Raw genomic sequence first — 17,765 nt, forward strand, 5'->3', positions numbered from 1 at the left:
TAGTCGGAAGTTGCAGGAACTTCAGCCAACTGTTTCTATTGTTTTTCTTCCAGTTCTGCTGCAACTATCTTTCTTTGTTTCTTCTCCAATTGAATCCTTCTTTATACTCCTTTCAATGTAATTAAACCTAGATATTAGCTTTCCAGAACGCCCGTGAAGAATCTCTTTGATGTGTTTCGTCGTCTAGTTGCAGTTTTCCTAACTATCTCTCCTCAACATCAACAAAACATAGTCTATCTTCAAGAACGGGATTCGTCTGCTTCAGCTCTCCAATGAAATCACTCTCTAGACTTTGTAACCGCTCTTTTCTCTCTCCAGAACCGCCCTCTAGAACTCAAAAACTGATCTGAAAAACTGCCTCGTCTTCTTTCTCAAATGATCTCCTCTTAGAACTGATCTTTTTTTTTCCCTTTTTTAGCTGAAAAACGACCCCTCTTAACCTCAAGGGTTAAATTGAAAATACGCCCTAAAATCAAGGGCACGCTTGGGAAAAATATATATATTTATATATATATATATATATATATATTTCTTCATCTTTGTTTTTATCCCCGTTTTTCCTATCCTTTATTTGCACCATCATCCCAAATAAATCTCCCTGGCCTCGTTTTTGCTCAGAAAATTGTGAAAATTTTATGGTCAATTCTTCACATCACGAACGTGAATCTCCTTTTTGAATCAACCCAAACGGTGTTGGGTTTTGCAACAAAAAACTACGGATCTTATTAGAAATCAAATCTGTAACAAATCAATTTCCAAATCGTCTATGACGAACAACAGATTTACCAAGAACTGAAATAACACAAAATAAACGACAACACAATATACGTGGTTCGGTCAAAATCGACCTACGTCCACGAGAGGGATAAGATTCACTAAATCAAACAAATGTCAATAGTAGAAACTTACATGCCCTACTCTCAAATGAAAGAAGTGATTACACTAAGAATGATTGGAATCCTCCATAATCAAAAGCTCCTCCAATCTCTCACTCTGGATCAGTCAAAAAACAAGAAGAAGTAGAAAAACCCTAGATCTGTTCACTCTCTCTCAACCTTACTGTGTTATGAGAAAAATACCCCCAAAAAATATTTATACTCTAACCCGTTTTCATAACAGAAAACTCTGACCCGTTTACCTAGAATTTAAAACCCGCCCGCAAGGAACACCTCAACAATTCTCCCCCTTCCGAGCCATGGGAGAATGTATAGCACTTTGTGAGTCACTAAACACCACAAACCTGTCTTGTGTAATGTCTATTTCTTTCAACAATTCTTTCATCCATCTCATTTCCTTACAACATTCAGTAATGACAATATATTCAGCTTCTGTAGTAGACAAAGCAACACATTTCTGTAGACGAGACTACCATGATATAGTTCCTCCTCCAAAAGTAAACAAATACCCTGAAGTTGATCTCATTGTGTCAATATCACCACTCATATCTGAATCAGAAACCCTTCAACATGTGGCTTTCCAGTACCATAACACAAAGCGTATTTGGAGGTCCCTCAAAGATATCTCATTAGCCACTTAACCACTTCCTAGTGTGTCTTATCGGGATTTGAAAGGAAACGACTAACTACTCCAACCACATGAGCTATATCCGGTCTTGTACAGACCGTTGCATACATCAGACTGCCGATTACTGAAGCATATGGAACACTGCACATTCCTTGTCTTTCCTCTTCATCCTTGGGAGACATTGTCTTGTTTATTTTTAAATTTGTAGCCAATGGACAAACAACCGGCTTTGCCTTGTCCATACAGAATCGTTTTAGAATCTTCTCAATATCTCTCTCTTCAGACAGCCATAGCCTTTTCTTCACCCGATCACAAATGACCTGCATTCCAAGAATTTGCCTTGCTTGACCCAAGTCTTTCATCTCAAAAGACTTAGCCAAATTATTTTTCAACTTGGCAATCTTGAGCTTGTCTTTCCCTACAATAATAATGTCATCAACATATAGGAGAAGTATAATAAAATCATTAGAAGCAAACTTTTTCACAAAGACATAGTACCTCTGTTTGTTGATTCTTTTAATTTCCATCTTCTTGTTGAACTTCAAAATTAGTTTCAATATTATTACCAAGATTAGTTTTTATATCATTTCCATGGCCTACAGCTTGACTCTAAGGAACATCATCATCACTATCTGAGTCTAAAGCTACATGTGGCCTTATCTACTTAACATCATGAGACATCTCAAGACCAGAAAAGTCACGTATGTATGCATCAAGCTTTTCACCTTCTTCAAAATTCTCAATAGTTTGATCTTCAATGAATACCACATCCCGATTTCTCAAAACCTTCTTGTCAATTGGATAATAACACCTGTATCCCCAATTTTCATCACCATACCCTAAAAATATGCATTGCCTGGTTTTTGCATCTAGCTTAGAATTCTCATCTTTTGGAACATGCACAAAAGCTCTGCAATCAAAAACACGTTAATAGTCATAATTAACATCTTTACCTGACCAGACGCTTTCTGCACACTTATTATTCAATGGCTTGGAGGGAGAACGGTTGATCACATACACTGCAGTGCTCATGGCTTTAGCCCAAAAATGCTTAATCAACCTAGCATGGGAGAGCATACTCCTCATCCATTCTAACATTGTTCTGTTCATCCTCTTTGCCACACCATTTTGTTGTGGAGTCTTTGGCACAGTCTATTCATGTCGAATACCCTGCTGTTTGCAATAATCATCAAATGAGCCTATGTACTCTCCCCCATTATCTGACCGCACCCTCATTAGTTTTCTTCATGTCTCTCTTTCAACCAGCTTGTGAAAAACCTCAAACCTTATTGCAACCTCATCCTTGGACTTTATAGCATAGGCCCAAACCTTCCTAGATGCATCGTCTATGAAGGTTACAAAATAGGAAGCACCACCTATGGATTTAATCTTCATCGGACCACAAACATCTGTATGGACCAGTTCAAAGACATTCTTTTTCAGTTCCACTTTTGACTTACTGAAGGAGACTCTGTTCTGCTTACCCTTCAAGCAATACTCACAATTTTCAATATGACTATCCTTGAGATTCAGCAACTCATTCCTTTTGATCAAAAAATTCATCCCCTTTTCACTGATGTGACAAGTCTCTCTTGCCACAAATCAGAGGATGACTCCATCGCGACAGAATATGCTGCATCATAGACAATTTTCAAATTTGTCTTATATAAGGAACAACATTTCTTACCTCGTGCAACAACCAATGAACCATTGCTTAGCTTCCATGCTCCACCACTGAAAACATTATGGTAGCCTCCATCATCGAGCTTACCTGCTAAAATTAAATTCATTCTCAAATCAGGAACATGTCTTACATCTCTCAATGTCAGGAAACAGCCCATGTTTGTCACGATTCTAACATCACCAAGACCAACTATCTTGGACACACCACTATTACCCATGCGAACCTCATCATAATTACAAGCTTTGTAGGACTATAAGTAACCTTTGTGTGGAGTAATATAGAATGAGGCACTTGTGTCAACAATCCATGTTGTTTCATTTAAAAATGTGCTAAGACAGGAGTCTTAACAGTTAGAAGCATATGTCAGTTCACCATCTGAAGCATAAGTAGATGTATCTGCACTCTGTTGTTTCTTTTCTCTGGGCTTCACCGTACCCTTCGCTTTATCATTTTTAAATTTCCAGCACTCGTTTTTCCAGTGACCCATTTTCCCACAGTAATGGCAAACACCATCCTTCTTTGGAGCTCTAGACTTGCCCTGCTCGAACCACTTCTATTATCCTTTGATCTTCCTCTATCAGTCACCAACATATCAGACTTAGAGGGTTTATCCCCTTTAGATTCTCCTCATCAAGTAAGGAACTGGTGACAAATGCCATGTTGACTTTACCATTTGGTGTTGAGTTACTGAGAGTGATAATAAGTGTCTCCCAACTTGCAGGCAAAGATCCAAGGACTAAAAGTGCTTGCACCTCATCATCAAAGTTTATCTTCATACTACTCAGCTGATTCAAAATATTTTGAAATTCATTCAAGTGCTTAGCAATTGATTTATTATTAATATACTTCAGATTCACCAACCTTCGTACCAGTGTTTCTTTATTCCCTAATGACCTCCCAGCATAGAGAGCTTCAAGTTTGTTCCATACACCATACGCTATAGTCTCGTTCTCAACATGGTGCACAACATTTACACCAACCCAGGAACGAATAAACCTACATGCCTTTTTATCTGTCTTTTTCCAATCAGCCTCTTTTATAGTCTCAGGTCTAACACTCTCATTTTCATTTGCTTCATTCAAATCATTTGAAACCAACAGATCACTAATCATCAGTTTCCATTGCCTGTAGTTTATACTATTCAGACTCACCATATCAGGTCTAGATTTCCCCATTATTATTGTCTTAACAACTGACAAAAACCCTAGCAAAGAAACTAGTTGATCTCCTCTTTGAATTTCGCCAAGTAACCAGCAGAGCACTCTACTCTAATGTTAAAACAGATAACCAATCAATACTGCTCTAATACCACTGTTAGGTTTTGCAACAGCAAAACTACGGATCTTCTTAGAAATCAAACCTGTAACAAATCAGTTTCCAAATCGTCTATGACGAACAACAGATTTACCAAGAACTGAAATAGCACAAAATAAACGACAACACATTATACGTGGTTCGGTCAAAATTGACCTACATCCACAGGAGGAATAAGTTTTCACTAAATCAAACAAATGTCAATAGTAGAAACTTACATGCCCTACTCTCAAATGAAATAATTGATTACACTAGGAATGATTGGAATCCTCCACAATCAAAAGCTTCCCCAACCTCTCACTCTGGATCTGTCAAAGAACAAGAAGAAGTAAAAAAACCCTAGATCTGTTCACTCTCTCTCAACCTTACTGTGTTATGTGAAAAATACCAAAAAAAAGTATTTATACTCTAACCCGTTTTCATAACAGGAAACCATGACCCATTTACCCGGAATTTAAAACCCGCCCGTAATGGCAAGAAACACCTCAACAAACGAACCTTCTATCCAAAGTTACGATGTTTTAATGTCACCCCTCCATTTCAATCTTTTCAATCTCGCGGTTTTCAATTTCAAAACTTTAATAGCCCATAACTTTGTGCACAGGGCTTTCCCCATAATGAGGTTGGTACCATTAGAAATGAAAAACTCTTGTCTACATCTCCATGTTCTCCTTTGCTCACGAAATGGTCCGTGTTGGTCAGGAGACTAGCCTCATAGAAACGTGTCAGTTCACGCATCACCTTCACTGCAGGCGACTTGGACTGAGCTTTAGGGAGAACTGGGAGAACTATTTGGTGTAGTTGGAAATACAATTCAAAGAGCTTTCCAATGTTAGCTCATACACTGAAGATGAATCATTGGTTCAAAAGATAAGATTTTTAGAAGTGCTACATAGCTTCAGTTAGCTCCCAGAATTTGTATTTGTAGCATTGCCTCTCTTGTACTGATCGTGAGAGGGCCTTAAAGGTCGAACTACAGTTTAGAGACGATGCCATTGGAAAGGTACATGAGTCATATTTCTAAACCAACTTGAATCACCCAAAATCATCGACCACAGCTCAAGTTAAGATTTTTTAAAGTGAAAGGGTGTTTGGCTTAAACTTCTTAGGAACACCTTTCACTCATGATCGAATTTCTCCTAGTTAAATGGCACCAACAAGAGATTGGGCTACACCACATGAAAGGGTACACATTTCCCTTTCTGAAATGTCCAAAATCATCGAATTCCATTCAATGCTGAAGCCGGGATAAATTCATGAAGTCTAGGGTTCCAATGGAAGCTCAATGGGGACTTCAAACTTAAGGATTCTTGATTTTCTTTTCCAATAATCCCCTTTTCAAATAACCCACTATTCAAATAATCCGATTTTCCTACTTTAGAAGACTAGACTACTCTTTTCCACTTCTTCTTGACACGTGCTTGATCCCTCTTTGACTCGGGTTGACTCGTCGGTTGACAGGCTGACTCGGGTTGACCCGTTCTCTTGTTTTCCCTCTTTTCGAGCATTTTCTGCACAAATTTGCAAACAATAATATTACACTCAAAATTCAAGATTTTTCAAAATGTACAAATGAACATGTCACGGGTTGGGAAAACAGAGTCGTTATGAAATTCGACCTTTGGATCGTTATCTTTTAAGCTTTTCTGAGTCGGTTTTCCACGAGGTGTTTCTATTTTTGTTTTCTCGGCTCAATAAACAAACATGTGTATTCTTTCGAGCCGAGTTTTTTTATTAGGTATCTAGGGTGTAAAAATGGGGTGTCTACACCAGGAAAAGAACATTGGGAAGCTGTCAAATGGATATTGAGATATCTTCGAGGTACATCAAGTTTAAGACTTTGCCTTGGGAATGAGAGTCCGGATTTAGTTGGTTATACCGACTCTGATATGGAAGGTGATGTTGATTCGAGAAAATCTAATTTTGGTTATTTGATTAATTTTGTAGGGGGAACTATTGCCTGACAATCTAGACTTCAAAAATGTGTTGCGTTGTCAACCGCAGAAGATGAACTTATTGCAGCAACTGAAGCTTGTAAAGAATTAATTTGGGTTAAGAATTTAGGTCAAGAGATTGCCACAGTTTTTTGGCCGTATTTTTTTCACTGTACACATTGTACAATGAATCTGACATACCATTAAACACGTAATTTCTACATAAAAAATCTGAATGGTGTGAAGCATCAATGGCCAAAGCCGTTTGCACATCAACTTTCGGATGCATGTTTGCATCCGACGATGAAGTCACGTTAGGCTCATCGATTTTAGGAGTGGGAGGATCCTCTGTGAGGAATCACGCCAGACTCAAGGTCGTGAGGTAGAAGAACATTTTCTGCTGCCATCTCTTAAAGTTTGAGCCTTCAAACTTTTCTGGCTTATCCAGATAGTTAGTAGGAACCGATATTCTCATATTGGAAGTAGTTGTTTCGGTAGTCATTTCTGAAACAAAATCAGAAACGTGTAAGAGTTTGAGATAAGTAATATTTAACACTGTTTTAAGATTGTTGGTAATCTTATCTCGTAACAATTACATGTAAATAATATATGAATACAATAAAATGATAATAGAACAGATACAATAGATTATGTAATGAGATGAAGAAATGTCTTTTATTTGCTTCGAGGTCTGTGAAATCACAGTTCCCTTAAAACAATTTCATTGTCTCTCGTTTGTGCTGGAGAGTTCCGTCGGTGGCTGTTTCCCAAGGTACAACAGAACCTGCAATGATTTAGCACAGAAAAATAACTACAACATCGAACTAGACAAAAGTACCTAAATCACAATCACCGGGTTTCGCACAGAAATGGTCGAATCAAGAAACTCGAAGAACACTCACAAGAACACTCACAAGAACACTCACAAGAATACTCACAAGAACAAGGAAAGACTTTTAGAATTCTAGAGTGAGAAGTGATAAGATCATGTGTGGAGAGAAATCAAGGTGAGGGGATATTTATAGTTGAAAATTAAACTCATAATCAATTCTTTAATCCAACAGCCACTAATCCATCATCCATTCATTCAACGGCTATCCTTGCTTGCCTTTTCATTATCTTTGCAAGTTACATCCAACAATAAGTATTTTGTAGTTACAATAGAAATTAACACCATTTGTTAATTGTCTCATTCAAGGAATTAATATTAATTGTAACGATTAACAAATTTAATTCACAATGAATTTGATGTGAATTTCATTTGGATAAATTTCACCTTAATTCACATTTGAATTTGATGTGAATTTCATTTGAATTAATTTCACTTTAATTCACATTTGAATTTCATGTGAACTTCATTTGGATTAATTTCACTTTAATTCACATTTGAATTTCATGTGAATTTCATTTGGATTAATTTCACTTTAATTCACATTTGAATTTCATGTGAATTTCATTTAGATTAATTTCACACTTAATTCATATTTGAATTTAGTGTGAATTTCATTAGCCCAAATATCATTTCCAAGTAATTAATGGAATTAGTTTAATTCCAACACAAAGCAACTATATTAACCTAAACGTGATCGTGGGGACCACGCGTTCACGATTCGACTCGTCTTCTTCTTTGCGCCAAACAAATAACTATAAGTCAAAATCTTATTTTTTCAAAGATGAAACTTCGTCGATATTCTACCAACAAGTTGATTCAAATGATGAAATAATCACCCTGACTTTGTCATAATTTCGATTATGATCATATGTTTGATCATGGCCTAAATGAATGTAGATTCGAATTAAGACAAAAGTCATTATTGATCTTCTATCTTAAATTCAAACCACTTGATTTTTCATTGATTTAAGGAGGCTATAAATAGCTTCCCCGGTTAAGACAAAGACTAAGAGATAGATCACAAATCTCAATCCACTCTTACAAAACAACCATAGAAAAATTTATAAGCTTTTGAAAATTTTGTGTAAAACTTTAAAATTTGGTTCTGGATAATCATAAAACTTTCTAAAGAGTCCAGTGGTGTTTTCCAACTCACTGTATTTTCTCAATAATTTTTAACATCAATTGAATGTATTAGTATTTAAATATTATTTTACAATTTTAAATACAAAAAAAATCATTAATGTCTAGAACTTGAAAAATAATTAAATAAATAAAATATAATAAAATCAGATTTTCAAAAGAAATAGTCAAAATTTTATGAAGTAGATATCGTTTTTAACGGATACAGATGATATAATGCAAAAGTCTTTTTCAGAGTATCACCAAACATCGAACTCCATATCTAAAAATGACATTTAAAAATGTATACAAGTATATTATTGATTTTAAAACTTAAAATCAATTGACTTATAACTTTTGTACAGATAATTTTTTATAGTCTTTTATAATTAGTCTCATTTTGGTATTCATTTTATAATTCTCATATACCATATTAGTTATATTCATCTTTTTATTAAAAAAAATATAGCATATATTGGTAATAGTAACATGATAAGGTTAAATAGATTGTATATAATTCATCTTATTTTCACTTTTTGTTAACTCATACATATATACTTGGTCAGAAGAACATTTGAAATACATCATTTTATTTTATTTTAGATGGGTTCATTTATTTGGTTACATTTTGCTCACTACCCAATCAAATTATTATGATATATTATAATTCCATCAATATGTCATTTACTTTTTGTTTTTTAATTATAAATAAAAATTCCAATAAAATAATAAACAAAAGCTTTTAACTTTTTTTTACCAACAAGTACAATAACTTGGAGCAATCAAGATGGATATATAACTAATAGAGCTAGGAAATGAGACGATCTAACCCGATATTGATATAAAATGACACAATACGATATTTGTAATTATAAGTCAATAATAATAATAATATATATTATTAAGATGAGAGAATTTTTTTAATTTAGATAAGACGGCGATTTTAAGAGTTAATTAGTAAGTAAAATTATGGAAGAGAATATATTATGAATTTAAAAAAGAATTAATTAGGAAGGAGTAAATAATATTTTAGTTATATATATATATATTATATTTAAATATATTGCGAAATTAATATATATTATATCAAAGTTTTTGTAAATTAATTTTAAAAAATAAATACTTTTAAAAGTTAATTAGGAAAGAAAAATTATGAAATAATTCTAAAATCATATATTGTAAAAAAATTATAAAATAATTAAATTATATATATATATATATTATAATATATATATATATATATAAGATTTTAAATATATTTTTTTGAAAGACGATATAACGTCAATATAATAAAAGCCACAAAAAGGTAAATGAGTTAAATGAGTTTAAAGGAAATCTGAGTAAAGACAAACTGAATGAGGTACAATAAAAGAGAGATAAAAGATAACAAATGAGAATTTAGAATTAAAGTGCAATGAAATTAGTGGTCATGGTGACTTTCTCGTAAGCGATGTTCTAGTTTTTACAGATTAACCAATTCTTCTCGCTGGTGGGAATACGTCTCCACGTTCAGATGAGGGAGTTGTCGTTAGTGATAATATTGTTCAAAACTGTATTCGCATTGTTGCGGACACCTGAGAAGGCTGTAGCGTTTCTCTCCATCCAATGTGATAAACAATGTTGGCGAAAAAATACTTGAAGGTATTGGAACTAAAGTTGTTGCTCTTGGTCTTTATGATGGCGAGGTCCTTGATGTCGGTCCATTCGTTTGGGAAGTTGAGGAGGCTCATTGATGCGGAGAATCTGCGCCAAAGCAAGGAGACAAAAGGGTAGTTCCCAAGGAGGTGTTCAATGGACTCCTCATTTCCCAAGCAAAGTAGAACCTGAATTGAACCTACAATTGTTTTCGACACTCCAAACACGAGAATCCTCATGGTTATTTAGATGATAGGATGAAAGTGTGTCAAGGATTCTGACACCTTCTGGAATAGTCCTCAAAAGGCTGTTCCAATCGCCGCTTTTGACTTGTTGAACTGTGGCCAATTGACATTCTCGCCTGATTTGAGTGATGGAGAAGACACTTGAATAATTTTATATATTATGATGGGAGAGAAGATAAAATAAATAAATAAAATTTAAGGAGGAGAGTAATATTAGGAGTTAATTAGAAATATAAATTATGAAAGGAGAGAGAAATCTAGAAAATAAAATAAAGAAATTAATTTAGAAAATAGAGTAATTTTAGAGAGTTAATTAGGAGAGGAAAATTTTGAGATGAGATAGAAATCATATTATGAGGTTGTGTATCGAACCTCAATATTCATTATTATATATATATATATATAAATAAATATGTTATGTGATATTATATATTTTAATATAAAAATTATAAATAAATCTTACCGTCTTTAAGAATATTAAGTAAGAAAAAAAAAATAGAATGATTGCTTCTTCCAATCTATAATATAAGATATGGAGTTTCCTTGTTTTATCTCCATTCCCCTCTATCATAGCATGCAGCTCCTCCTCTAGACTACAATATTTTCAAGGGTGGGTAGGCTAAATATTTATTTGAAAATATTATTACATTTCAATTTGATCAGCTAATAAAATAAATTTTATGTTGTTTTGAATAGGGAAATGGAAGAAAAGATTATTTTGATTAGTGTGATTTCATTGGTGATTCTAGTAGCGACATCATTTGTCAGTTTTAATGTTTGAATATATATTATATATTATATGTACACTAGAAAAATCCGTGCAATTCACCAAATAAAAATAAAAATAAAATAAATTATAATAATATGTATTAAATGTTTAAAAATTTTAATATATACGAATAATTTGTTAAAGGTTGTACTTGTTTTTGTTAGGTTGCAATTTCGAAACATACAAATAATATTTTTAATTTTATTTTTAACCATTTTAAGTTTATGGGCGGTTCAACCCACAATCCGACCCAAGTATCCATTCACTCTTACATATATATCCAAATTAACCACAACCCTCGACCCGGCAATCCGGACACTTAAACATCATTATATATATATATTTAACCATTTTAAGTTTATGAGCGGGTCAACCAACAATCCAACTCAAGTATCCATTTACTCTCACATATATATTCAAATTAACCACAACCCTCGACCCGACAATCCAGACACTTTAAAAATTAAGCATCATTATATATATATATTAGTTAATTAAAAATTTGAATTTTTATTGTTCAAATGTCTCGCATTCATCAAATTTAGTGTTAAATCTAAAATATAAAGTGTTGTTAGCTTAGTTGGTTAAAGGGTTACACTTCTTTGTTATGTTGCAAGTTTGAAACATACAAATAGCATTTTTAATTTTATTTTTAACCGTTTTAAGTTTATGGACGGGTCAACCCACAATCCGACCAAATATTCATTTACTCTCACATATATATCCAAATTAACCAAAGTTCTCGACTCGGCAATCCGGACACTTTAAAAATTAAACATGATTATATATATATATATTACAACTAAACATAAAATATTATTATTTATTAATTATTATTTTTAAATGATCTAACCATGGACTAAACTTTCTAAATATTAGGAATTTAAATTTATTAATATATATATATATATATATATTATTCTTAGATCTCTATAATTTGCCATATCTATATTATTATTATCGTGACATTTTGGTTTTAATCAATTTTTTATTTTATTTATGCTTAAATTAAACTATGTGAGGAAAAATAGCAGCCTTTATTGATTTTAGTGTTGGGAATTTAGTTAGAGTAGTACTTTGTATTGTAATCTTCAAATTATGATATTTTATGTTATGTGATTTGTGAACTGGCTATAGAGTATTCAAAATAAATTATTTCTATTGTGGATGGTTGTGGGAAATACTTTTCATAATATATATATATATATATATATATATATATATATATATATATATATATATATATATATATATATATATATATATTTCTTTGATTTTGAAATATTTTTAATTTATGTTGCATTATTTGTTTACAAAAATTGCTATAACTTCCAAAGTTCATAAATAATTGAGTTGTAAATAGTCAATATAAGCTTAACAACCAAAACTTGGGTAAACATAATTAGAAAGAAACAAAAAGAAGAAACATGAGAACACCTAGGATCCATGATACCTAATCTCATCATGGAGTAATTGGGACCAATTAAAAATTGGATTTATTTATTTTAAGTCCTAGTTTGGAATGTTATTATAAAAAGTAATTAAAATATTTGGATAGATTCAAATAATCCAAAAACTGACATTAGGAGCTCACTTGATTAATGGTTTTTGCTGTTTGAATTTTTAAAAAATTAATTTATTAAATAAAATATAAAAATATTCTTTTTTTTATTTTGATTAAATTTTAAATTTAAATATAAAATAATATTGCAATAATTCATTTTAACAAAAAAAAAAACAAAAAAAACTACTTTTTATCAAGTAATATCTTTTCAAAAAAATACTAAGCACAAACTCTTAAAATTTATGATTGTGAACTTAAAATAAAAATAGAAGATATTTAATATTTTGATTAATAAATTAAGTAATTAAGAGCAGGGATGATAATGAGGCGGTTTTTCCCGTTTTTATTTCGGGTATATTTTTAGTACCATCCCCGCCCCTTGTTCGGTTACGTTGAATCCACACCGGACACTGTTTATAAAATATTAAAAAGATAAATAAAATAAAATTATAAAAATAATTTTTTTAATATAATATATGTGGTAATATATTTAAATATTATATTATTATAAAAAATAAATTTACACCCTTATAAAATATAATTAATAAATAAATATATTTGTGATTTTATATATTTAGTTGTGTTTATAGTGTTCGGAGTGAGATCGGGAACACAAATACCATCCTCGTTCGATTTCGAAAAAAAAATTATCGCAAATGGAATAATTTGGTTCGATTACCCAGAACAATTTCAAATCACCATTCTTAATTAGAAGAGAACTATATTTAATTGTGATAGAATTTTTATAATAAACACAACCAAGCTAAATTTATATATTTTGTAGAAGGATGGGTATAATTTATTTATGAAAATAATCTGATTATGAATGAAACAACAATATGTCCTTGATTATACTTTTTAGTTTTACAAACTTTTAATAACTAAAATTAATATAAACACCAAAATACACTTAATTTGTTTTGATATTATTTAAAAAAGTGTACAAATACAATTAGTTTCCTTGAATTACATTCCAAATTTTTGATAAAAAGAAAAACAAAAACCGTTATAATAGTCATCATGATTATTCACAGGGCGGAGCCACTTACAGCTGGACTCGGGCGGTAGCACGGAGGGATTTAATTTGTTATATATAATATTATATAATATAAAATTATATAGCTATCTAATTGACTAAATTATATATTATAGCTAGGAGCCCACCATAACCAATTAATTTTATATTATATATTATATTATATTTATTTTATCTCACTAATATATTCTATAATATATTTATTCTATTTTAACCACGTAAATTTAATTTATTAAAAGAATATAAAAAAAAGTTACTACTCAAAATTATATTTAGTTCAGATTCAGTGATGAGACAGTCGAACTTTTTTCGCTTTGTTCTACTTTGGACCCAAACGATAAATTTAAAAACTTTAACATCGACAAAATTTTGACTATCGCCAAGAAGTATTATCTCGAGGATTTCACCAAACAAGAAATGCATCATTTGAGAAGTCAACTACAATATTTTGAGATTGATATAGTTTGTCATAAAAATTTCCAAAATACGTCCACTAACTCAGAATTGTGCCGAGGTTTATTTGAAACAAAAAAATTGGAACAGTATCATTTGATTGATAGGTTGATCCGTTTAGTTTTAACCAAGGTTTTAAAATACGCGGTCCGACCGACGGTCTAACCGGTCTGACCGGCGGTCTAACCGGTCCGACCGCGAAACGGTTTGGTGAGCGGTCCGGGTTTTATCTTCAAAACGGTCACCTTTCGAACCGGTCAAAATCCGGTCTGACCGTCCGTCTGAACCTAAAAATATACCGATTTTTTCCGATTTGAAAGGTAAATTATATAAAGTTTATATAATTATTATAATAATATTTAATTATTTCTTTGTCAGTATTATACTATTAAGTCTATTAATAAGCTGTGAGTCTATATTATTACTTTTTGCTTTTTCGTTTTTACTTTTGCTTTAGACTTTTGTTTTTGTTTAGTTATTAAAGTAAACAGAAACAGAGAAAGAAAGAAATATGATGAAGACGACGAAGGAGAAATATCGAAGACAAAAGGAGAAAGAAGATTGTTCTTATCACGATTATCTACTTTTTTTCCCATAACTCACGACTATTCTTTAGATCTTCGGTTGTTCTTCAGATTTACAGAAAGTTTATATAATTTATGTATTAATATATTTAAATTTATTTTTAAAAAGAAGAAAAAAAAATCCGGTTCAACCTATGGTTTAACCGGTTGAACCGGTCGGACCGAAATACACCACAAAAATCGGGTTGATGACCGAAACGGTTTTCAAAACCTTGGTTTTAACTCTACATGTTTCAACGACGACTAATGAACGAGCATTTTCTGCTATGAAACATATTAAAAAAGTTTATCGTAATAAAATGGGAGAAAATTTTCTCACCGATTCCATAATCATCTATATTGGGAGGGAATTTGTTTCAAGTATAGACACAATCGTTCCATGAATATCTTTACTAAAATAAAATAAATATATAAAATCTAATCAAAGATAAGAATATTTCATTTAAAAAAGAAATTTATAAATTTAAAACTATATATTTAAAGAAAATTAAATTTAAAAATATAAAAAGTTAAATTCATTAAGTTTTAAATAAAAAATTAACTATATATATATAAATAAAGAAAATATGAAATTATAATAAGGAAAGCTAATTATATGAGAATATAGGAAAAAGTAAATAAAATATGAAAATAATAATAAAATTACAAAATAATGATAAAAATATATTATTAAGTGGATAGACATTTTAAATTAATTTATAGATCATTAATGCATATAAATGTTTTAAATGACTAAATAATATATTAATTTATATAATTTTTTAAATGATTTAAATTAAAATTAGAAGAGTATAATTATGATTATATTAACTTTTAAAATAGAATAAAAAATAAATAAAATTTGTAATAATTTATACAAAACTAAGGGAGAGGCAAGGGTTTGATCACCCGACCTCCCCATTATCATTTCACTCCAATGCCAACTAGACTACATCATATATGTTACTCATATACATATACAATTATATTGTTTTAAATTTCTACCCTGGGCTAGAGCCCACCATTGCATACTTGCCTTGAACGACGAAAAAAGTTGAAGAAAATTTGCATACCTTGAACGGAAAGTGAAACCATTACATACTTGCCTTGAACGACGAAAAAAGTGAAAAAAAGTGAAAGAAAATTTGCATACCTTGAACGAAAAGTAAAACCATTACATACTTGCCTTGAACGACGAAAAAAGTGAAAGAAAATTTGCATACCTTGAACGAAAAGTAAAACCATTACATACTTGCCTTGAACGACGAAAAAGTGAAAGAAGATCAAATTCGATACCATTAATCTTTCCTTGAATGCCGGGAAAATGAAAGATGCCTTGTACAACTTAGTATTATAAAAGACCGAACGTTTGATAGAGCATGCACAAAGCAAAAAAACACATTAAACTTTCAAATATTTCTAGCCGTGAATACAACACCACATTGCAAAATGGAATCGATAGCAACTGGGACGACGGTGGTAGCACTGGAAATGCTGATTAAACTTCTTGCAAAAGAAACTAAGTCTATGACCAATGTTAGCCAAAGAGTGAGCGGTTTAAAAGATGATTTGGAGTACATAAATTCATTTCTGAAGATGGCGGAATCAATAAATGAAAAAGACGATGCACTGAAGATATGGGTGAAACAAGTCAGAGACTTGGCTTTTGAGACCGAAGACGTTGTGGAAGAGTTCTTACTTCTTTTGACACTGCCATCTCATCACTTTCTAAGAGCACAGATCTTTCATCTGCAAAATCTGAGAACAAGGCACCTCTTATCTGAAAAGATAAAACTCATCAGCTTGAAGATGAAAGGAATCAAAGAAAGAAGAGAGACATTTTCTCTTCCGAGTACATCACATGATCATGAATATTTGGGAGGGCATGCCTTGAGACTTGATGCTCTATTTGTCCAAGATACTGAGGTGGTGGGAATCGACGATTCCAAGAGCCAATTATCCACATTGCTTAATGTGGAAGATAAGAATCTATTTATTGTCACCGTGGTAGGGATGGGGGGCGTAGGAAAGACGACTCTGGTAAAGAAAGTCTACGAGAGTCGAGCAGTAAAGGAGAGCTTTGATTGCCGAGCTTGGATAACCGTTTCTCAGTCATTTACTATCTCGGGACTTCTCCGAGCTTCCTTGAAGAGTTTTAAAGGAGAATTAAAAGAAGGGTCAGATGGTGTCGAATGGCTGATCAACACACTGAATAATTATCTGCAACAAAAGAGATACATTATTGAGCTTGATGATATTCAGTGTGTTGATCAGCCCTTAGGAAGTGATGAGATGATGTTTCCGGAAGATCAAGTCATCAAAAGATCCAGGCTCATTCGATTATGGGTGTCTGAAGGATTCGCCGAAGACAAACTGGTAGGATATACCCGCGAAGAGGTTGCTGAGGGCTACCTAATTGAACTGGTTAATAGAAATATGGTTCAAAGTGTTTCGAAAAATTGAGCAAGTTAGAGAAATTGATTGGGTTTGATGCGGATCAGCCGAATGTGAATGTGATAAATGTGATAGAAGAAATTGGAATGTTGACAAATTTAAAGAGTCTAGCTGTTCTGTCACTAACTCTACAAAACTGGACGCATGTATCCTCAGCGATAGAGAAATTGAGCCGTCTGACTTCTTTATACCTTCCTCATCAATTTATATGAATATACAACTTCCTCTATTGGAATGGGCTCTTTGAAGGAGCTCCACCTTACTGGAATGGGCTCTTTGAAGAGTGTAGTTTTGACAAAAGGAGCTATGTCTAGGCTAAGAAAGCTAGAAATCAATAAATGCCTATCTCTACCAACGGTACCCACAGGGATAGAACAAAAGATGGGACCCCATGATCCAGAGTTTTGGAAAGTCGAGCATATTCCAAAAATTAAACTAACATACTATGAAGCCCCCTGCAATCTTTGAAGAAGACGACGACGAGTCTATGTAAGGTGTTAATGATTTATGGTTTTGGATTTTTGTCAAGATCCTGTTTTTCGTTTCTTCTCAGTTTTAATTGGGTTATTTTATTTG

At 32.2% G+C, this 17,765-nt stretch overlaps 1 protein-coding gene across 1 annotated transcript; it reads left to right on the top strand.

The window, feature by feature from the left end:
• Nucleotides 1-16,184: 16,184 nt before the first annotated feature.
• Nucleotides 16,185-17,198, top strand: LOC124918400 (disease resistance protein RPP13-like). Its single transcript, XM_047458568.1, has one exon. The coding sequence runs from the start codon at nucleotides 16,185-16,187 to the stop codon at nucleotides 17,196-17,198; it is 1,014 nt and encodes a 337-aa protein (XP_047314524.1).
• Nucleotides 17,199-17,765: the final 567 nt, after the last annotated feature.

Source organism: Impatiens glandulifera, unplaced genomic scaffold, assembly GCF_907164915.1.
Source record: "Impatiens glandulifera unplaced genomic scaffold, dImpGla2.1, whole genome shotgun sequence".
NCBI lineage: Eukaryota > Viridiplantae > Streptophyta > Magnoliopsida > Ericales > Balsaminaceae > Impatiens > Impatiens glandulifera.

Bases quoted from the DNA above. Each gene is read 5' to 3' on its own strand.
- LOC124918400 (XM_047458568.1), top strand. From the start codon at position 16,185: ATGGAATCGATAGCAACTGGGACGACGGTGGTAGCACTGGAAATGCTG.